The sequence below is a fragment of the Sylvia atricapilla genome, chromosome 3, assembly GCF_009819655.1.
Source record: "Sylvia atricapilla isolate bSylAtr1 chromosome 3, bSylAtr1.pri, whole genome shotgun sequence".
NCBI lineage: Eukaryota > Metazoa > Chordata > Aves > Passeriformes > Sylviidae > Sylvia > Sylvia atricapilla.
In genome coordinates, this window is record NC_089142.1 from 111,283,449 (window position 1) to 111,306,565 (window position 23,117).

General features: G+C 44.5%; 1 protein-coding gene across 3 annotated transcripts in view; it reads right to left on the minus strand.

The window, feature by feature from the left end:
• Positions 1-23,117, minus strand: part of SPTBN1 (spectrin beta, non-erythrocytic 1) — a 117,564-nt gene that overhangs the window by 22,716 nt on the left and 71,731 nt on the right. For all 3 annotated transcript variants that reach the window (XM_066316618.1, XM_066316617.1, XM_066316619.1), the window contains 15 exons: positions 20,507-20,680; positions 19,797-19,888; positions 19,358-19,438; positions 18,537-18,652; positions 17,574-17,686; positions 16,777-16,964; positions 15,374-15,491; positions 13,949-14,107; positions 13,043-13,345; positions 12,114-12,267; positions 10,570-11,440; positions 10,297-10,431; positions 8,954-9,710; positions 8,537-8,739; positions 3,680-3,770 (listed from right to left, as the gene is read on the minus strand). In XM_066316618.1, coding sequence (XP_066172715.1) covers positions 3,680-3,770; positions 8,537-8,739; positions 8,954-9,710; positions 10,297-10,431; positions 10,570-11,440; positions 12,114-12,267; positions 13,043-13,345; positions 13,949-14,107; positions 15,374-15,491; positions 16,777-16,964; positions 17,574-17,686; positions 18,537-18,652; positions 19,358-19,438; positions 19,797-19,888; positions 20,507-20,680 — 3,555 coding nt within the window. The remainder of the gene's footprint in view (positions 1-3,679; positions 3,771-8,536; positions 8,740-8,953; positions 9,711-10,296; positions 10,432-10,569; positions 11,441-12,113; positions 12,268-13,042; positions 13,346-13,948; positions 14,108-15,373; positions 15,492-16,776; positions 16,965-17,573; positions 17,687-18,536; positions 18,653-19,357; positions 19,439-19,796; positions 19,889-20,506; positions 20,681-23,117) is intronic.

Below are 23,117 nucleotides of genomic sequence, written 5' to 3' on the forward strand. Positions count from 1 at the left end.
AGATCAAGGATAAAGAGATGTTTCTACAGAAGAGTTGTGTGAAATTCAGACTGCACCTACTCAGGGATTTACTCAGGGCTCAGTCAAGGATCTGCCTCTTTAACAGTTCCATTCTAACATCTATTTCCAATACATAAATAACCCTTGATTCAAGCAGAAAGGAATCACCTCTGTGATAAGCAAAATCAAACACCTGGGTCCCACCCAGTTCAACAGCAAGAGAAACAGGGACACATGTCCTACTTATTCGTCAGATGGTTTTGTGAGATTTTTAGAGATGGTTTTGTACCATTAATTCACAGCACATTTGTACCTTTTCCTCTCAGTCTTTTCTCTGTATAGGTTTACATAAGTAATTTGTTTATTTATCCAATCTCCAGGAGTGTTTTGGTACTGGAGACTTTACTTTCCCTGTTACATAAAATCCAGGACTGTTTTCTATCTGATTTTCAGCAAATACAAAGGCACTGGGGACAATTTCCATATCACCACTAGAGAAAACCAATACTTTAAGAGACAGTTGATTTACCAAGTGCAAATGGAATGTGAAAATGATCCTAGCAGCCAACATCACATTTCCTCCCAGGGTGAGTCTGGCTGGTTCATCTAACCCTGCGGTGTGGATAAAAACCACATTCACAGCAATGCTTATAGAATTTGAAAAGGTCCATTTTCTGTATATTTAGAGCGGAAAATGTCAAAACAAATCTCAGATTGGTTTCTAGAACAGCACTTGGGTGAGCAAGCCGCCCAAAAAGGAGAGGAACAGAAGCCTCTGCTGTGTGCTCAGGACACAGGGCAACAAATTCCATTGATCACTCATGAGCCTCCTTTCAACTGCCCCTTAAAATTTCGATTGTCCCTTAAATGCACTCCTCCCCAAAAAGCAGAAACTTATAAGAGCAATCAGAAACTTCTCATTGGATCTTCCTATAAAAAACCTAAACAGAAAAATGCTCATGTTAGTGAAGAGTTCTGTAGGCAGAAGTTTACACTAGAACAGGCTACTGTGCTGCTGAGCACTGTGCTGAAGTCAAAGGCTACATGGAGGTTAGGATATAACCCAGAATTAGTGGTTTTACTCCTGCCTTTCTGGGGAGGAGACAGCTGCTCTGCTCTGCAGATTGCACTGCTTGGATTTCACTGTTTGCTTTTACTCAGCCACAGCATCAAGGCTTCTGGGAATTTAAAAGTGCTTCCCAAGGAGAGGCTGGATCATTCCTGTCCACAAGCTGGCAGAAAGCAAGACAGGGACAACATGCGGTTCACAGCCAGAGCCTGTGATAAACCCCTCAGAGCACAAAAATGCAGAGAAAGTATTTAAGGGCTCACTACTAAAATCTGAGGTTTGCAACCACTACAGGTACTAAAAGTCAGTACCTTGAGTGTGAAAATAGATTTTTCAAAAAAACCCCAGTTCCCTAAATTGCCTCAAAATGACAGTTGGAGTATTTATTTCTCCAGAAGTTGGAGGAGAGGAGAGAAGGAGGCTTCCTCCCATCCTCCACCTTGTAAACAAGATGGGCTTCCTCCCATCTTGTACACAAGACCCTGTTTCTGCTCTTGGCTGCCAGTCTGCAGTGCCAACCCATCAGGAAGGAAGGGAAACACAGAGACAAACTCTTGTGAGCCTGAGGCAGCAGCACGGCAAGGGGAAAGGGCTCCAAGTGCCACTGTACTTCCCAGACTGTGCCAGGAACCAAGCTGCCAGCCCATCCTGCGGGAAGGTTCACATGGCAAATCCTGCCAGCACACTCCAGGAGAGAAACTTCAGAGTGCAGAGCCTTGCCAAGAGCTTTCACCATGTCTCTGGAGAAATGAGCTCAGAGAGTGCTGGGACTTCCAAGCACTCAGAGGGAAGGTCAGCTGTAAACTCCTCAAAGGTGAGCTGAGAAATAGCAGGAAGTCAAAGAAAACTAAATGGCAACATTTATCACATCTCCTCCACTCAGGATTTTCTGCTGTCACTGTTTTGCTCACTCAGCAAATTTATTTAACACATTCATATTAATGAGTGCAAGAAACAGCCAGAAAAGCATTGGCCCAGGACTAACTTGTGACAGTGTTTCTGACTCCTCACAACAACAAAATCTGCTGGTTTCCCTCACCTGTGACCCCAGAAGGAGGTTTATCACTGCTGGGCTGCTGTGAGGAGAATAATCCTGCTGCTCCAGAGTGCCACTGACCCTCCTCCCTGGCTCTGCAGGAAGGAGAGGAGCAGGAGGCCACACTCTCAGCACAGGGTGACAGAGACAGTGTGGCTGCCCTGGGAAGGGAAGGGCTGAAGAAAACACTCTGCCTTTCCTCAGGTTACACACAGATGGGAAACTGTCCCTAAGGCAGGAAGGCCGAAGGATCACTGCTGGTTGAAATGGGGACTGGCTCAAATCTGTTCCCTAACAATTCCCAGCTTCACAGGCAGTGCTAATGAAAAAGGCAAGGAGGAGGTGTTGCCTTGGTTCCCCTTCCACCCCACAGGATAGTGCTGTTCCACCACAAACCCTCCAGCCCAAAGGAGGTGTCAGCAGGCCCCACACTGATGTAAATTCTAAGTTTTCTCAGGAAACAGCCCTTCAATTATCACCAAAGCTAATGTCCTCTCAAAGAGGATTGGAGAAATCCCTGACATTTGGGTAATTGAAAGTTTGTCTTTGAACCGTGCAGTCGAGACATCCATGCTTTAGTGGCTGGAGGGAAACAAGGGAGGGGAAAGGCATTCAGGCAGCCAACACTCATGCTTTTATGCTTTCCTTATTCTTCCAGTGACAGAGGGGAAAACACAGATCCTAGGGAACACACTCACACTGACACTGAGGCCAGGAGAGCCCCAAGAGTCAGGGGATCTTTCTACCAGAGCTGTCACAGTGGAAGGAAGAAGCTGCTGCTAATAACACCAGGATTTTTGTTAATCTGTCGTGTTTTAACTACCAAGGAAGGAGCAATTGAAGGCAAGCTCACGGGCAGTTTATGCAGTGCTGGGAAACAGATTGAATCCAGGCAACCAAGCAGCAAATACCACTTGCCCAGTTTATGACCAAAACCTAACAGGCAAAGCTCTTTATTATCTGCCAGTACTCCATGAAATAACATGAAAATTACTTGATTAATTCCTTGTGCAAGGAACAAGGGTATTCCAAACTTTAAAATGTTGTCTTCAGTGTAAACAGTCCATGTAAGTGATTAGAAAATCTGGAAAGAATTTCTTTTTTCAAATGTTATAACACTCAAAAATTTTAAACACATGTAAACTATCAGGTAAATAACTCATAATTGACACAGCTTTATCTTGTTCCTTTTTTTTTTCTTAACCTCCTATTCTTCTAGAAATCACTTGAAATCCCCTGCACCAGGCCACATACATCTGTACAGCTGTAGACAAAACTCCTAGTAAGTGCACTGCAAATCCCACCACATTCCACATGGTTATGATTAATACCACAGCAGAAAATCTTCACTGCTTTTGACAGTTTTTTATGTCTTTAGCTTATATGAAAACCCAGTTCATGAAAAAAGAAAAAACATTCTTTTTTGTAGTGGTGTCGGCAGGGTTTTTTTTATGTTTACTCCACACTAAATACTACTGGATGACTGAGCATTCCAGTCCTCATAAAATATGGAGTAAGAATGCTCTTCTGCAGGATGCAGCTTTTAGCAATAAAAGTGAAAGGGCGTGATTTACCTCTTGGCAATCCTGAAGAAACTTTTGGAGATCCCTGTTATCTTTCAGTCTCATCAGAAGTTCACTGGCTGCTTCACGGTTCTTCCTATGTCTGGTCAGAAAAAAAAAAAGCAATACAGGAAGGAAATGAAATAGGTATTTCATGAAAAACTGTCACTGTTGGTTTCTGGAGCCTCTTTGGACTACGGGCGCTGGTAAGTTTGTGGCGTGTGTCCTTTGCTGCCATTCAAAGGACATTTTGGAGTGTGTTATTTAATAGGCTCACTGAAGTTCAGCATCTCCTTGTTTTTGTGACCCGTTAAATACACAGAGAGCATTCTGAAGACAGCAGGGTTTCACAATGTGTTATGGACAGAATTTGACCCACTCATTTCAAGACCACAGGAGAGTTCAGGCTGTTGGCCAAAAACCATATGAAAACTCCAAATTGCAACAGTGAGATGATGTTGTATGGCCCTTGCAGCGTGCACCTGGAATGCTGGAATGCTCTTTTTAAAACACCTTCAGCACCTCCTTGTCCCACACGAAGTTGAGCTGGCCCACAGAACCTTCCCATGGCTGTGTTTAACCACGTGCAGCACTCCTGTGTGGTTCTGCACACAGAAGCTTTATGCACTTGGAATATATTTTTCAGAATGTTTAAGAGCAGCCAAAAGAGAAGGAAAGGTTAATCCAGAAGCTCTAATTTGATTCATCACTGTTTGCCCTTGAAGGATGAGTCATGCTGGCACTCCCAAAGGTTGTGGTGGGTCCTTCAAATGGAATGGGGCTGATTCCCAAGGTACCTCTGGGCATGTTTTCAGAAAGGCTTAATTTGGAGTAGTTATCCCTGCCCTTCCATCCTTTCATTATTCATGAGGCAATTTACAAGGAAGAGACAGAGTAAAGAAGATAATTTTTATTTACTGCTCATTGTGCCAGGCTATTGCACTGTACAGGAGTTTAAAGTGAAATACTGCTGCCATTTTTAATAGGATAAATATGGACTGAGAATTGAAAATTATTTTAAAGGGTGGCAATTCATAAGATGAGCTCAGGACATGCTGGCAAAAGCTAAATAAATCCATGTTAGTGGAGATCTCCAGAGACTCGTGATACTCCAGAAGACCATAAATAACATGTTGATGACAACTGGATTATGACACCACTTTTCTTCATCTGCAGTAAGCTCTCTGGCACCAACTTAGTGACTTCAGAAACACAAGGAATACTTGGAGATACATTTTCTATAAAACCAAAAGGTCTGTAGGCAGGAATAGGAGAAAACCCTTTACAGGACTACAATTTGCTTCTCTTTGGCCTCAATAGCTGCCTTCAATCAACCAGGCAAGCAGCATCTCCATAGGTGTAGTCAAGAAAATGATTTATAGATTGCATGTAAAGGAAAACTCGTGGAACCATCAAAGCAAGAGACTGGAGTCCAAACCCAGGTAAGGCTGAAGTTTTGACAGAGGGAACACAAAGGAAAAGACACAAACTGTGCCTTAGGAAAAACCTCTCTAATGAGGCAAACATCCCTGGGTTTGATTTCACTCTTGGCTGGCTTTTATATGCCTGGGCAAACACACTGCATTACTCAGGTTGTTAAAATGAAGCAAAGAACTGCTTGGGTGATTTTATCAGGCTGATTTCAGAGATTTAAGGCTAGATTACATTAAAGACTCATGTATTCTGGAGAGGACACGAGTTATGAAGTTTAAAGGAGAACTTTCATGGCACTTGAATAGATTTAAGATAAGTACAGAAGTTCTTATGTTGAGAAAACCTAAATTTAAAAAAAAAAAAAAAAAACCTAATAAAAATATCTTCCATGGAGTGTTGGAAATACTGACTAGAGGACTTTGAAGGAAACCATCCAGGGATATCATCAAACAAACGATGCCGCAGCATAACAAATATGATCTCTGGTGCTTAGAGCTATGTAATTGTACAAGGCTGTTTTGTTCAAGATGACCTGGAGTGAGACTGGACAATGAGTTTTCTCTGAAGAACAGGGCTGAACCATAACAAAGGAGAAGCATTTTGAGGATAGGCACTGCTGGAACAGCCAGGAATTTCTGTGTTTCCATCACTGACTTTTTAAATGGGAATAAAGGATTTTAACAAGTTACTTTGTCTGCTCTCCTGCTCCAGACTAGCTGTACCTAAATGTTAATTCCTTGTTCAAATATCCCTAAATTCTTTTAAAGAATTCACACTTAAGGTTGTCACTGACTGCCTCTTACTAATTTGCTAGAACAGTTCGTGGAAGAAGAATAGTTTGCTCTGCAGACTCCAGTTATTTAGAATAGCTTTGAATTCTATATCACACATACGGCTTACACCGTAAGTGTAAGATCTTTTCAGCACAAGAAGGTGTTTGACACAAATTAATCCAGAATTTGCTCAGTGTCCCCAAGCTGACTCCCTGAGGCCCCTGAGAATGCTGACAGTGCTGAAAACTGACAAAACCATTTGTGGTTTAACTGTAAGGCTAAAACTGTGGGTTTCAAAGCCTGTGCAGAAATAATAAATCTTACACATGGTGTGAATGCAGCTGCCTGCCAGGAATCCTGAGATATATGAAAGGCAATTTTAGCTTCTTTCATTGCTCCAGCAAACGAGGCATTCTCCCTTATAAATGGGCAAGAACAAAACTTACTTCTGTTCTCTGTTGAGCAGAAAATTGCACAACTACAAAAGTTGATGTAAAGCAGGCTCAGATCACAACAACTGTGCCAGATCTGCCACTGTCTTTAGACTAAATCTCCCTTGCAGAATCAGAGGCCATGAGGAGGCACATGGAGAGGGACAGTTCCCCAACACTCTTCCAAGACAAAATGGAAGAGAAAATGCATCAGAGCAGCAGAAGTCACCCAAGCAGGGACAGCTCCACAGGGAGACCAGCTTCTTCCCCAGCTGGAAAAGCTAGTTGGTGATAGCTTGATGCAAACCCACCTTCTCCTTCCCTCACCCTTACTCCATGTCCTTATGCTCATTCATTCTTGCTGGTGAACTGTACTAAAAGGTTGTGCTGAAGTGTTTCTTTCCTATTGCACTTTCCTCCCCCTCGTGCCATCCCTATTGAGATGGGAACCATCCTAAGGCAGGGGCTGTCTACTGCACCAGGGCCAGTGGTGTCTCCTCCTCAGGAACAGCTCAAAAGCACAACTGCAAAACCCACTTTGAACGATACCAGAAACTACAAAGAGTTCCCTATGGGAAGTATGGAGTCACTGCACATATTTGTGCTTGTTTGTTTTAGTCCTTTGTTAGACATCCAGGAGAAGCTCAGCTGGGAGAGTCACTTTTTGTGAAAGCGGAGAGGCTTCCTTTGCTACCCCTCCCAGTGTCTGCAGCCCCAAGGCTTTGTTCTGGAGGCTTATCAGCCCCCCAGACTCAGGGAGCAATCACATGGATTTCCTGGATAGCAGCGCACCGGATGGTTTTTGCAGCGCTCGGCATAAATAACTTTGGAATTGAGGAAATGCTCAGTCCCAGTAGGAACTCCAGCACACGTCCCCCGAGCAGGACAGCAGGGACAACAGGGCACAGAGAAGCAGCTGCACTAGGGTGACAGACACCAGAGCCTTTGCTGAAGCTGTCTCCCACTCCAGCCACTTCAGACAGGGCAGCAAGACACAGCTGGTCATTTGCTACAATATCCTTGGATGCCTTCTTTTAATATACCAAAAGCTGCAGAAAGAGGACACCTGACCAGATGGCTGGGATCAAGCTCTCTTGCTTTCCTAAGCGGATGGGAAAACTTAGAGTAGAGGGCCCTTAGAGAAGGTAAATAAGGAAAATCACTGTCCTAGTTGCCCCCATGATTGCTTTCACATAATGTTCTCTTCCTGGCCTTTGCAGAGTCTCTTTCGGATCTAGAGCCACGCTGGTTAGAAAGAAACTTCAGGGTACCCTGGGAGTTCAGCTGTCACAGGCCCTCATCAAGCTCTGGAAATAGGAAGAGCTGCCTTTCCTGAGGCCATGAGGCGTGGCTAAAGTGGGTGCACACATCTCTGCCCAAATAGGAAAGGTACAACATTTTCTGAACTACTTCAGTTCAGTTTCTCCTTGGAGATGAAAGCATCTGGAGAACTTTGAGCTTACCAGCTGTGGAGGGATGGAAGTCTGATGGGAGAGTCATCAGTGACATTTCACAGCTCACTGCTGTGTTGTGACAGTCACAGTGCCTTGAAAGACTCCACTGTTATCCAAACCAAAAGCAGAAAGAACAACAGCCATCAAAACTGAACATTTGAGTTTCAAAGAAAAAGAAACTTAATGTTCTATAGCATCCGTGCCACAGCCAGAGAGAGAAAGCAAAGGACCTGTTCTGGGATGAAAGACACACTTGTACCAGCGCTTCCTAATCTGATCTCAGAGGGGCCAGACAAGCTGGAAGAGATGATCAAAGTCGAGTGGGTGGGGTGGATGTAATGCCAATTACACCCTTGAAGAGCCACATTCCTTCTCCAGAGGAAGGACAGGAATATGTTGTTGTAATTACACCAGCTCAAGGGCAGCAGAGGAAACTGAGACTTGTGGAACCAGACACAGACAACTGCTACAGCTCCCACCAGAGCATCAAGTCTGTTCACACTCCAAGAACAACACAGTAATACTCAAACAGCCAAATTCTGAGTAGGGAGCTAGAATTTTTCCCTCTAGAAAGTGGGAGAGGTATTATTTAACTAAGATTAGCCTGGTACATTCTTGAAACACGACAGTTCCTATTTTTCCACGAGACAAAGAAAACAGTCTGGAACAGACATTTTCTAAGCTGTTATTCTGCCTTTGAATCCTGGTAAAAGGGCATCTCTCAGAGAACAGAATTAAAGCAGGAACAGCTACATTGTACCATTGTTCTGCCCTTACCTGTCATCAATAGAGTCTACTTTCTCCTGGATTTTATCAGAGTTAATGTTCCCATCACTAACGAGCCTCCTGCCTGTCTCCACAACTGCATTGATCTTTTCTTCATTGGCATCCATGGTGGTCATGAAATCCTCCTGCTTTTTAATAGCAGCTTCTGCTCCTTCCAAGGTAGTTGGCATCTCTGTGTGCGCCAGAACATACTCCTGGGATTAAAGAAATCAGAGAGAAAATTGTTACACTCTGGTTATGCTGCTGCTCCAACAACAGGTATTTCCCAAGAACAGTTTGAAGTAAAATACAGTTAGAAAAGGACTATTTTTCCTGCTTGTGGCTCTCCTGCCAATAGACTCTGTTAATTGCTTGCAGTACACAGTGCCAACCTGTAGAAATGAAGTCAGGTATATCTTGACCACTTGCCTGGTTATTAAGGAAAGCTTCTGCTTGCTTGGTGTCTCTGAGAAACAGCTGGTAGGCATGAGATTGGGAAAGCAGATTTTGCCTGTTCTCCCACATTTTGTGAAGCTCATTCCATCCAGTGTCCAAAGCCTGTAGACGCTGGCGTAGGAACATGTACTGAGCATCAGTTTGCCCTTGTGTCACCATCTCACCCATGTCCCTCATCTTCTGATAATCTTCCTCATAGTTGTTGATTTCATTCTTGATATTCTCGTGCTGAGTGAGCAGCTTCTCAGCCTCTGTCAGAGTGTTGGGCATATCTTCAGAGGCGATTGCAGTCTGTGTTCTGGAGAGCCAGGACTGGAAGTCATCCAGATCTCTCAGGAATTGCTGAAGCTTGCTGGCCTCTCCCAGGGACTCTTCCCGGTTCTTCAGGGTGGTCTTCATTTCTTCCCACACATCATTGATCTCTGCAAGCCGTGAAAGGATGGCTTGTGCCTGGTCAGGATGCTCTGATTCCAGCTTCTCTGCCTCCTTTTGCAGGTCACTGAGCTTGGCTTCGATAGCCACCAGGTCCCGTTCCATGCCCGTCAGCTTCCTCTGCAAGGCCATCACTCCAGCCAAGTCGTTACCCAGGTCTTGTGTGGATTCGATCACTTTGGTCTTTTCCCTGATCCAGGATTTGGTTTCGTTACATTCAAGATGGTAGTTCTGGATACTCAGAGCAGAGAGCAGAGCATCCTTCTTCCTATCCACCAGTTCTCTGAACTGGCTCCACCTGAAATGTGCGAGGAGAGCAGAGAAATTGAGATTTGTGGGAAAAAGAATGTGGCAGCATTGCAGCTACTCTCACCAGCTTGGTAAACCCAGCTACTCAGGGTTTTCTCAGTCCTTCCCACACCATCAGTATTTCTAGCAAAGCAATCATTAACCCAGATATGGTGTGTATTAGAATGTGACAAGTACCAGCATACGGAGTATAATTTTTCCTCAAGTGAAAAATTGGCAGTTACATCAACTCTTCACACTCCCTTGGTTTATTCGGAAGCTAAAAAATGAGGGAGCTTACACAAAACTGTATTGATTTCTCTTTTATCATAATAATTATTACAGTCAATTTCCAGCTCTCAAATCAAGGTACTGACACACTCAGGGCCTAATTAAGTCAAGAGCAAAACTCAGTTTGATAATCAAGTATTTGAAAGGCACAACTCTCTCCTTTTGAAGTTTTAAAGGCCTGCCTTGAAGATACTTCAGGTAACAACATCAGAATATCATAAAAAAGCCTATTTAGAAAAACAAATGGCCCCACCAATACTTGTTCCAACTGGTGTGATGTTCTTGAGCACGAGGCTTGGGCTTACCTTGTGTTGAGTTTATCTTGCTGTGCTTTGATCTTCTCCCCAGGGTGGCCACTGTGCATCAGCTGCCTGGCAATCTGGTTCACCACAGCCACACGGGATGCCTGGTTGTTCATTTCTGGCTCCAAGCTTTCAAATCTGGAGTGGGGGAAAACAAACAAACACAAGATCCCCCAGGCATTAGAGAATCTGAGCCACAGGCAAGCAGAGAAAGGTAGCTGGGGTAAAACACTTCCACCCAGTATTCCTCAGATTTCCTGGTAAAGGCATTCTCACCTGTGCTGGATCACTTCCAGGTCCTCCAGCTTCTCTGGAATCTGCATATTATTCAGCCACTTCTCCTTTTCATCAATCCAAAGCTCACAAGCGTCTGCCTCACTGAACATCTTATAGAGAGCAAGGGTATCCTGCAGGGCCTGTTTACGCAGCCGGGTCAGCTCAGCAACCTCTTTGTATCTCTCCTCGATTCCGGACAACCTGCCTTGCACATCTGGAGACTCCGCGTGCTCCTGGGGCAGGGCCTTGGCCTGCTCGTGAAGGGAGTCAATGGTTGGCCGGTAGCTCGCAATCTCTTCAGCCACATCTTTGTGTTTCTTGACCAAGGACTGAGTGGAATATTCATCATGGCCAACATCATTGCTGGAGACAATCTTGAGGATGTCCAACATCCACGCATCAATATCGTCGGCATCAGCCTGGAACTGATGAAGGAGAGAGGCTTCCTCCAGCCGCTTCTTCCTAATGGCAGATAACTGCTCCAAGTTAGCCCACTGCTCCCGGATATCCTTAATTCTTTCTCTGATCTTCTCAGACCCAAAATGCTCTTCCACGATCATGTCTTCACCTTCTTTTATCGCCTGCTGAAAGTGGCCGCTGCGGCCACTCATCTCGTCCTCAAATGCCTTGTGTTTACTCAAGAGTCGGACAACACTGGTTAGGTCCTTCCCATAGTCATCAGATGACAGGATCTGCTCCTTCTCCCTGATCCAGCCTTCCTCTTCGGCCATTTCCCAGAAGAATTTCCAGAGGCGCCGTGACTCCTCGAGGCGTGCGCGGCGCTCAGCCGCCAGCTGGCAGAGCTCCTGGTAGCAGAACTCCATGTGAGCCACGCGGTCCCTGATCACCTGTGGGTCACAGGGCTTGTAACCTGCTCGGACAGAGAGCGTGTGTTACCACCTCAGCTCACTCACTCCCGTCCCCACAGCTGGGGCATACGCAGAGCTCTGAATTCCCGTGTGTTCCGGCTATAAGGTTTACATGAAGTAATCCATTGTTAGTCTAAGGAAAGTGAGTGGGAAGTGTTCAAGGTCCGCCACACAATAACACAGATCAGAAAATACTATTCTTTCCCAAAGACAAAAGAACCCCCAAAAGTTAAGATATTCATAACTGTTTCCAGTGAGACAAATTCATTGAATTCAGGTTTATACACAACTGCACAAAATGGATATCATTTACTCTAGTTAACAATACTGGGTTCTAGGGAATTGCTTCCTTTTAAGATAAATGAGGACACCATCAGACTAGGTCCAACAATTTGTGTAAATGTTTGCATGGGGAACCATGGTGACTTCTACAAAGCCACAGCAGCTGCTGGTAAGGAGTGTGACATCCCACTGCAAGGCACAATGCCACACTCAATTCCTGAGCAGGTTCCTGGACAAATGAATCATTGACATGCTGAGTGCAGAAGGAACAAATGGAGCTGGATTCTCTCATTCTGGTGGGGAATTTAGTTAACCTATCTTGCAGAACCAATGAGTTTCACAGATAACCTCACAGGTAATTAATACAAAAGAGGTATGTTGGGTGCTGGTTACCTTCTCCATCAGTGGCAAACTTCTGAGCAGAGGCATTGACCCCTCTCACTCTCTCAGCCTGAATAGCAATGTCAGCTTCCACCAGAGCATGTTTCTGCAGCAGGTCTTCAACTCCCAACAAGTGTTTGCCATAGTCTTGGGACAGCAAAAGCACCTGAACAAAACAAGAAAGACTAGTAAAACAGGCTGAAGGCCGTAAGCTGTTTGCTTCTTTGGGACTCCAGGCACTGTTATCTGTTGGTACATTAGGTCAGAACTTCACACCCATAAGGACAAAAATTCCAAATGTAGAGACAAGGCTGATAAAAATTTGAGCCAGTATTTTTGAAATTACTGACAACCATGAAGAACTTGACTGCTCCTTGATGAATTTTCAGTCTAGGATGCTGAGAGGCTGAGTTAGCTCAGCAGGACCAAGGAGCAGCACTCAGTCCAGGTGGTGTGAGCTCCTGCTGAGTGACACACAGCTTTCCTCCAAGAACTTCCAAGTTCTGCTGATGGACAAGTCTTGGTCCTTTCCCTTCCCAGATCCCAGGAGAACAGACAGGAGGAAATTCAAGCTTTTTAAAGCAGAGAGGTGAAGAGGTGACTTGCTCCCCATGTAAATCATTACAGAGAGAGATTATTTAATTCCCTTTCATAAATCTGTCATCTTTACCCAAGTACTGTGACCAAAACTTCTGGGCTCTATGAGACAGACATGAAACTGGAAAGTAGCTTTTTATAGGAGTGAACTTGTTTTTGCCTTATATGTTTTTAATCTTTATTGTTAACAAATCATAGGGAATTTCTACACTGCTCTTGAATGTGGATCTTCTGGGTCTGTCTACTAAACCAGAGGGGAAAAATTAATCTTAAAACCTGACAGAAAAGGACACGTACACCTCTGAGGAATATTTGATCTGCATTCTCAAAGGACTTCCACCTACCTTCATCTCGTCCATCCAGTCCATAATGTACAGCATTTCCTGGAAAATCTTCTGCAGCCCAAGGTTCATCTCCAGCCGCTGTCTCCGTGCCCGGAGCAGCTCCAGGAGATACTCCCACAGGCGGATAACATTGTCCTTCCTCGCAGTGATGCGCTTGATGTCATGGTAGTTTTCAGTCTCGAGCTCCTTCGCCACGGCCACCACAGCCTGAACCCGCTCCTCATACGCCGCGATGTCTGTCTCGATGGCCTCGTGCTTCTTCGTGGCAGCCTCCACTGCTGGGAGGTCAAAGCCAAAATTGTCCTGCAAAGGCAGAGGCACTCCTTCAGGAATGGCTGCTGAGGGCAAACGTCTCACTGCTTAACCTCTGCTGTCAGTTCTGACTTGGCAAAACACACTTGTTAGCAAATCTGGGACCTCAAAATGCTCCCAAGAGTCTTCTTTAATAAAATAAGAGGAGAGGTTTCTGATAATAAAGAACCACTGATAAAATCAGAGATATTATTCACTGCTTTTGGAGGAAGAATCACATGGCTATCAAGATCAGGCTGAGGCTAATCTAATGTTATAATTCTAATATTAAACAATAGAATTAACTCCTGGGCTAATTTCATTGAACTCACCAAAATATTCAGATAAAGAAAATCTTGACTGTGGGTAGTTATTTCCTCATCAAATCTCCTGACCACAGCCTGGCAGGTTCAAGGAAGGGAATCCCAAATGTATAAAAGTAAGGATGTAAAGTACATACACATACAGAGTAACTAAATACAATAAATTAATATGCACACACATAGTTGTAGTAAAATATGAGGCACAGGGGAGAAAATGTTCTCCTTGCAAGATCTGCATGTAATTACTCATGGGAACCATTTTAGTCACCCCGACAATTTCTGAGAGCAGCACCTGAGAAACGAGACGTTGATTTTCACTCAGCCAAGTTTCTCTCATAGCTGCCTTGCGATCGAATCTCCGTGCAAGTTGTTCCAGTTTCTCTTGTCTGATGAGCTCATTTCGCAGTGCCAGTTCTCTTTCATGTTCAGCTTTTTCCAGTCTTTCCCAGGCCTGACGACGTGAAGGAAAAACACATGGCTTCTAAACAACATACTCTTACAAGATTATGATAAATCCCATCTCCTTTGCATGAAATCAGGGCTGAAGTCACTACAGGCAAATTTCACCAAACTAGTTCAATTATTTATAAGCCCATAAATCCAGTTTGCACTGGCTGGCCCTACACCTTGTTTGCTAATATAAACACATGACTTAAAATCTGTTCTCAATTTAGTCAGTCATTTTCTGAGCAAGCTGTTTCTCTTAGATGCATTTTTCTCTCATCCTTTCTTACCCCCCCTCCCAACAAAGCCTAAGGAAACCACCTGGCTTGAATGTGTAAGAAAATGTTTGTTTAAATAAATAAAATCTCCCGACTGCTACTCCAAAAAAAGCAGATTCTATCTTCCTCCTTTAGGAAATGGGTATTAGAGATTCATGGCCTCTCACCTCCAAAATCAACATACAATCGTTGTTCTTTATTACACTTTGGAAAAGAAAACAACTGCAGAATTTAGTTATTACTAGTCCTTACACATCCTTTTTTCCCCCCAAGCCAGAAGTTACTCATATGCATGATGATAATATTACAAAAATCAGAAGTCTTAGAAGCATGCTGGAAGTCAGCTAATCACCTTTCAGATCTTCTTACAGAAAACAAAAATACCCTCAATTAAACACAAACTAAATCTAAATCCAAACAGATGTGAAACTGCCTGAAACATGACTATTTTGGGCACTCCTCCTGCAACCAGGAGAGCTGAGCAGTTTGCTGCTTCCTGGGATGAGGCCACACCCATAACAGCTGGTCTGGGAATGCCAAGCATGATCAAACACAGAGGAGGAAGGTGCCAGGCTGAAGCTGTTTATTATCCTTGGAAGAGCCCGTCAGCTCTGCTGTGCCCAGCCCTGCCCTGCCAGCTGCAGCACCATAGAACACACTGCAGGATCCCAGAGGGATCCATGATGCCCAGGCAGGGCACTGGGAGGTGAAGGGGAGGGCACAGCTGCTGCCTTCTGTCACTTGTCTCCAACAGCCAGGACCACGAGGGGCAAGGCAGAGCTGGCAGCCCCAGAAACAGAAGCTCCTACAGAGGCTGAGGACACCCAGGGCCTGTCTCAGGGTAGTCAGTCCAAGTTATAGGAAAAGGTCATCCCACCTCACCCATCCCTTACAGCCCCCACATCAAGGCTGGAGATCACAAATGTTTTTCTGCCCTGTTTTCTGAGAGAAAACAGCAACATCCTGAGTCTCAGGGGAGGAGCTGCTCAGTTTACCTTGTTAATGTCAGAGATGAGTTTGCCCTCCCTTGGCATGTACACTTTCTGATTGTTGGCTCTCATTTTGCTTTGGATGGTAAAAAGCAGCACTTCCAGGTTTCCTTTTTCTGTAAATCTAAACAAAATTTTTCAACAGAATTGAGTTACAATCAAGCTTCCATTACTGCTAAGGTATAATCATAGAATCATGGATTGACAGAATGGTTTGGGTCGGAAAGAGCCTTAAAGTCCATCCAGTTAGACCCCTGCCAGGGCAGGGACATGTTCCACTATCCCAGGCTGCTCCCAGCCCTGTCCCACCCCATCTGAAACACTTCCAGGAATGGGGCAGCTGCAGCTTCTCTGGGTAACCTGTGCCAGGGCCTCACCACACTCATAGGGAAGCACTCCTATAAAACATTGAATATAGTTGACTACAATAAACTATAATAAAACATTTGTTTAAAATGTTGACATGGTGAATGGTGAATTCACATAAACACCTCCATCTTGTGTGGAAGCTGGGAGCAATAGAAATAGCCCACACTTTGTCTGGAGCCAGTTGGGGCAGACAGCAAAAGCAACTTCACAGAAGTCAGCTGTCTGTTTGGATTTAAACCCCTCAGGGGACAGGAAAAGGCTCTTTTTTTTTTTTTTATTCTAATACGTGCACTGTCCTAGTTTACTCCATCAAACAAGAAATGGAAGTTTTATTTAAAGCCCTCTGCAGTCAATAAACTGTTCCCACTGTTCTCCCTGTGTTGTATGCCTGGGAAATAAACAAACTCCATGGGTATGAGGGAATAGTCTGCAATTTTAGAAGAAGTCTGGATCTTGTGTAGTGTTTCAGGTTGTGATTATTATCCATTAGAACTCATATTAGACAAAAATAACAAACAGATTTGATATCATGATGCTAAAAGAGGCTTTCCAGAAATGAGTTGTCTAGTTTTGCTTGTATCAGTTTGAGTAAGCAGAGTTGTTTGACAAAGCCAGACATGCTTCCTCTTCATGTTGGATAAGCAGTAGGGATCTTTTAATAGCAGCATCTTGGTATTATCCACTGCTATTAAAAGCACGAGTGGTGACACAGCTGTACTACCACAGTATGCTATTACCACTCATACGATAAGACAGGCATCCCAGGGCAGGGACAGCTTCCAGGATGCCCAGATCCTGCAGGAAACACACTTCTCTCATTGCTGTTGTTATTATCTGGACACTGAACAGCACAAAGCCAACGGGCCCCAAGTAACATCAACAAGTACCAATCAGGAAGATGAGAACTGGGCTCGTTTAGGAAAATAAATTCTTAGACCACAATTAAAATTACTTGGATGTGTTTGTTTTTTAAAAAAAATCAATGAATGACTAAGCCACCAAGACCACTGACTGTTGTGTTAAGCTAAGATTAAACTCACTTGGGTGGTTTCTCCACTGTGCGGTAAGTGTTGAACGCCTGCAGCTGCTGCTGCACCCCAACCAGGGAGTTGGCAAATTTGCGATTGTTGAGGATGATAATGGTTTGCTCAATCCACTCCAGCAGGTCAGACGCCAAGGACTCGTATTTTTCTATCATTTTCTCTGTTTCAATGGCGTTGTCAAGCACCTGCAACAGCAGCACAACACACGAGTCACAAGGGCAGTGCTCTTCAGTCATTTAAATCCAACAAGCCACATAAAAGAAACTGCTGGGAGACCTGAGCTGTGAATCAGTGTGCTCACTGCTGGGATCCCTTAGGAATGAGAGTTTGGCATTTTTCAGCACTAAATTCCCAAGATCCCACAGCAATAGGGGGGCAGAGCTGAGGCTCACACAAGGATTCATGTTCAGTCTGTCAGCTGTAAGGACAGGGGCAATGTCACCAAAGGACAGAGAATGACTGCACATGTTTTAAATGAGGGACTTTTCCAGAGGAGACAGAGGGCCCAGAGGGTGAGGAGGAGAAGTTAATGAGAAAGGAAAAGTAGCAATGATGCCAAATTAACAAGTAAAAATAAAACACCAGCCAAGTGTTTCCTAATGGGAGGCAGCTGGAAATTAACTACTCCTCACAGTCACATGGGAATATTTAACATTCAAAATATGTTCAAAAGAAAAAAAAATTAAAAAAAAAAAATTACCAGAGTGGACTCTTAAAAAATTAATACCCAAGAGGAAATTGGGTCAGAAATATTTCACCTGCTTTGTAACAATTTATAATTTAAACAGGCAGACCTTTCCAATACGTTTTCCTTCAACAGCCAAAGCTTTCATCTTGGAGAAGTAGTGGTAATATGTCACCACATAGGTGATGATTGACTTTTCATCAGGGTGATCAACGCTGATATCTGCAAACCAAACAAGAGTTATCTCAGCATGCTGAGGCTGCAGGGGTTACACCAACAGAGCTCAGAGTGCACCAAGGATGCGTTTGAGAGTCAGGGATGTGTTCAGTGTCAGTTTAGCCCCTAAGGTTGGTGTCCTAGTAAAAAGTGAATTGACCAGCTTTGCACTGGTTCTGGCAGTAGTGTGGACTGGGGCTAGAGCTTGGGGCCTTTGGGCTTGACAGTCAAGTTCCAGACTTTGCCACAGCTTGTACACAGCCAAATACCTCTGGTGTCAGTATGAGTTGGCAGAACTACTGTTAATTGACAACCTCAATGCTGTGTCAGCATTTGGAGAAAGGAATCCAAACTTATGTCAGTCCAGGTGACTCTGAGAGATACAGGTGGAGAACACAATATTTCCCCTCCTGCAGCAATTCTGAGGCACTGGAAAACAAGCAAGAAGAAACTTGCCCAAACACATCACTCCTGCTCTGTGACACAAGAGGCTCTTGCCCCAGCACTGAGAGCATACACACTTCCACAGAAGCACAGGCTGAAGCTTCTCTGCTCCTCTGCTTCTCTTCCTTCTCAGAAGGAAACCTCTGACTGGAATGACTATGGACACATGGCCAGGCCAACAAACTTTTCAGATGGCAGTAAATACACAGGATTAAGAGCTCTTGTGCTACTGCTGCTCAGTTTGCTCCTGGAGACATCTCACATTATCTCCCTCCCTCTCTGCCTGTATCATCAAGTGAATCAGCAGCATCCAGCTGCTCTTGGACACAAAAAGCTGTCACAGAGATGTGCTTCAACATGGAAGGGTGGGAGGAAAAGAGCCCTTAAGTGCTGAAACTGCTGGAATTCTTACCCTCAGGGTCCAGGAGTTTGGTAAGACCAAGGTGCTGCTCTGCAAGGTTAAAAGCATTCTGCAGATTGTAGTGCGCATTTGATTTCTTCAGCTTGTCAAAATCAATCAGATCAGGCCTAGACAGGATGGAAAACTCTTTAGATTTCCCAAAGCATAGTGCAGCCACCCTCAAATGAACTAACATCTCCAACCCTTAGAAAACCTGGCCAAGGTTTTACGTGCCCTGTGCATTTCCCAGTAGTGTTAAAGGAATGAAGCAATGCCAAGCACGTAACACAGCAGGACCTGGCCATGGGACAGAATAGGGGAGAGCTTAACAGCAGGGAAGGTGACCCTGGAGAAGAGAAGAACAAAGCTGTGGTCATGAGTTTCTCTTTGTGCCCATGGAAGCATGCAATCTATCCGGATAACTCTGCCTGACTTGCCATAAGCAACATCCCCAGCCATGGCAGCCTGGCACCACACCTGGCTGTCCTTGGGCAGGGATTTCCTTTCCCTCCAGGCTGCTCTGGGTGCACTTCCCCACTCCTGCCCCCAAATTCCAGACCTGGGCATGGCTTACTCACTGAGATACATAAACCAAACCCAAATAATCACAGGTGTAATTTATTCCTTTCAAACCAAAGACATTCTGTTTTGACTTGTGGTATGAGAAGCTGCTGCCCAGCTGAGCTCACAATGAAGACAAGAGCTATAAAGCTCAAAACAAGGCAAGTAGCTGTAAAACTCTCAGCAACTCCTCAACTTCCTGCTCTTCATAGATTTTTAAAATCAAGCTGCAAGTAGCTGCAAAACCAGGGCAGACATTGAGCCACACGTACCTGTGCTTATGTATCAGTGCATTGAACGCCATCCCATCCCTCCAGCTTGTTGTAAAGTTGTGGATATTGACATTGGGGTAACTGCAGAACAAAAACAAGGAGAGTGCAATCAATACAGCACACCCAGTGCAGCTCTGCACATTCTGGAACCAAAAGCCAGAGCAGGGAGACAGTAAGTCATTATTACTTCAGAATAGGGTGAAAAAGAGTCAGCATATTATTACATATATTCATGGATTATTGGATTGGTGTGTTTCTCACCCAGCATTAACATCGTAAATTCAGACTTTTCTGACTTCAATTAAACATCAGCTCACTTGTCTTGAATTCCCTCTCTCAAATTCACTTACGAGGAGATGCGTTTCCCATTTAAAATTATTCCAACAAAAGCTCAAAAGGCTGTAAGAACTTTAGAGATAATCACTTAATCCACACTCACCCAGCTGTTTTCATCTGGCACCACAAAAGCAAAGCATCTTTAGCAGATTTCTTCTCCTTGTTGTCTTCAGTTTCAACGCTGATATCTTGGATCTAAAAGTAACAGAAGTTTTCAATACTTCTCTGAGAAAACACACTGCCTTTTTGGAAAACATGAAAGGAATGCTGGGAAACACCAAAATTAATGCTATTAAACGTTTATTACTATGCTATTTGTTGTGAATTATATATTCATTATATGGATGTATTATTCTTTCTGCAAAAAACCTCCCAGCCTTTTTTAACTGAGGGCAAAGACCAATATGTAACTTGCTGGAAAGCAAGAAATCTCAAGCCTTAGCTGGGACACTAATATAATTCCTGTGGGCACATTAACCCATGTCATTGCCAAGCCAGACAAGTTATGGATAACCAGCATGGAGATGGAGAGCAGCTCAGGACAGCATTTTCTCCTGGATTTAGTGTAGAGACTGGAGCTTCACATATATTAGTGATTTAGAAATAAAGCCATATGAATTTCCCCACAGGAAACTCCCATCACAGGTCAGCAGCACCACAGAGACTGATTTATCCTGACAGGTTCCCAAGCACTTCTCCCTCCCAGCAGCTGGGAGCACCTGGGAGCACTCCGCTCCTAAAATGCACAGTGTGACATGCGACAAACAGGTGTGGAAAGCTCATCCATGTATCTGTGTGTGCACACAACTCTACCTGGAATCTCAGGATAATAGTCCAAATAAGGCCAAGGGTCAGCCTGTGATTCCCATCCACAATATCATGAGATCCCATGTTTTCTAGGTGCACTCGTTGCTCTTTCAGGAACTGGAGGGCTTTATCCACATTCTCTAGGCAATGGATGCGCATCCTTCCTTTAGTTGGTTTAGGCTAGAAGGTAAAAGGAAGAATAAAAACAGTTATTACTGTAGATGGGAGGGGGAAAAATAAAGAGCTTCTGAACCAGTCCTGGCTGATGCATCACCACTCCCAAGCAGCTACGCTGCATTTGTTCCTCAAATTCCAGGGACAAAATCACCCCTTGCATCTTCCAGCCCATTTCACCAGGATAATGGAAGCAGCATAAAAAACCAGGGTGCCAAACACATGGTGAAAAAAACAATATCCTGGACCTGAGCTGGACACATGGCCCAAATTTCATTTGCCTTTCAAAGGATTTTTCCTGCTTACTTCCCTCATGTTTCCTCTCCAGGATATTCACTCACAACTCAGATTTGAACTGTGAGCTAGTCAGCAAATCTCCTCCAGAAGGAAGGGGCATTGCTTTTCTTTGGTCAGTAAATTGGATAAAGAGTAAGAAAATAACTGAGATTGATTACAAATTTTTCTTCATAGGGAAAAATACTGATTAAAAAACCAGCTACACCAACATAATACAATTATATAAAGGCCCAGTGCAACTGCAAAACTACAGTGAATGTGTTAACAGCATGCAGAACTCTGCTGTAAAACTGAATAAAATTAAAGGAACTTTGTTGTGCAGATAAGGACTACAGTCGAACAGCCTGTTCAGTGTTCACTGGGATGTCACCAAAGGTACTCAGCCAAACGACTAATTGCCATAATTTCCTTGTTTTCTGCAGTGAATATAATTAGCTAGCCACGGAAATAGCTCAGCCAATATCCTTACCCCAGCCTGCACTCATGGGGAAGAGTTTCAGCCAGTGCCATGGTACAGTCCCTGGAAACACAGCCTGTACCAGAGGGCATGGTGGAGAGGGAAGCTGTGCAGGAAGATGCCTTTTGGGACACACAGACCCTGAGGCCAGCAGCTTCAGCCTCAGTCAGCCTGGGTCTGTTCTCCTCCTGAGGCTGGGGAATGATGCCGGGTCAACCCACAGCTCCCAGCAAGGGGGAGAATTTCCAAGAGGCCCCTCTGCTCTGGGTATGAAAGTCTCTCCAAAGAGGCCCAAATTGCATGTAGTCTGTGCACATCCCATCCATCCCAAACGCTGCCACTGCAATGAGTCAGAGCAGGACCAGAAGGAGGAGGGAGCTGCATGGTTCCCACCAGAGATTCCTCACCCAGCAGGGACAATCCGGGATCCAGCCTTTAGCTGGCACCATCAATCATCAGGAGTGTAGAAAGCTGGACCTAAGGCTTGCGTGAACCTTGCAAAGCACAGGTAGGGGCAGGAGGGAAGGCAGAGGCCTGGCTGCACCCCCAGCTCCGGCCCACAGCTCCTCTGAGCCCATGGCCATATCTGGACACCTGAAGCAGCTTCCCAAGCCTGCTCACCTGCACAAGGATGTTCCCAAGGCTCAGGGACAACTGTGACTGTGGCCATTTCTCAGCAGCAGTGGCAGACCCCAACCTGTCCCCTCTGCCTTAACACAGCCTTTCCCACTGCCCGAAGCAGTACTTGCACTGCCTCTATTGCCTCAAAGTATTGAGCAGAAAAGGATTCAAAAAGCTCTTTTTGTACTCTCAGAAGCTCCAGCACCATGGTTACAGAGAAAAAAACATCCACCAGAGATGTTTTATGTAGAGGAAGAGGCGTCTGAGTTTGGTTTGTGCAAGGTTTGGCTGTGCTTGCCACACTCCCCTGCACATGCCTCGGGATGAGGCACAGTGAGACATACCTTGCACAGTTATTGGGCTAACACAGATCCAGACACTGAATGAAGGGAAAGCAAGTACCAAACCCAGAGTCTTCACATGCACATTACAGGAAAACTGGTTCTACATCATAACCCTTTCTCTTTTCCAAGTGAAAATGTGACAGAATTCACTATAGAGAATGTGCTTAAGTGGTTTGACCTTTGAGCATCCAGGAATTGTAAGGAATTTACTAATCCTTAATTTAGTTATGGAAGAAACTGAGCTAAATGCTTAATCTTAGGCTGAAAACAATTCCCAGATTTATTTTTTCTTTCTGGGAGAAGCTGGTTAACATTGTGTGCAAACCAAATTACAACTGTCCTTTCATGCTGGCTGGATTCTTTCCCACTGTGCTCAGTGAGAGCATTGCATGCTATCGGTTTCCTTCCAAACACTGCTGTGCAGAGGATATTATGCTGTAAGGTCTGGACTGAACACTAGGATTAGGAATTAAACTGAGCAAGGTCAGGAAGATGCAGGTGTGGCTGTTATTTGATGCTCTCAGAGTTTCTCCAACACACATCCAAGGACTGTGCGTTTTCATCAACAAAAATCACAACAGGTTTTGGAAAATGCAGGGGTTTGTGCAATTGAAGTGAGAGGGCAAAGAGCAGCCTGCTTCCCTGATTGGCATCCAAAATCCTGGACTCTGCTCCACAGGCTCCAGCTCCAGAATCTGAATCCCAGTTCCAAAAAAGAGGAAAC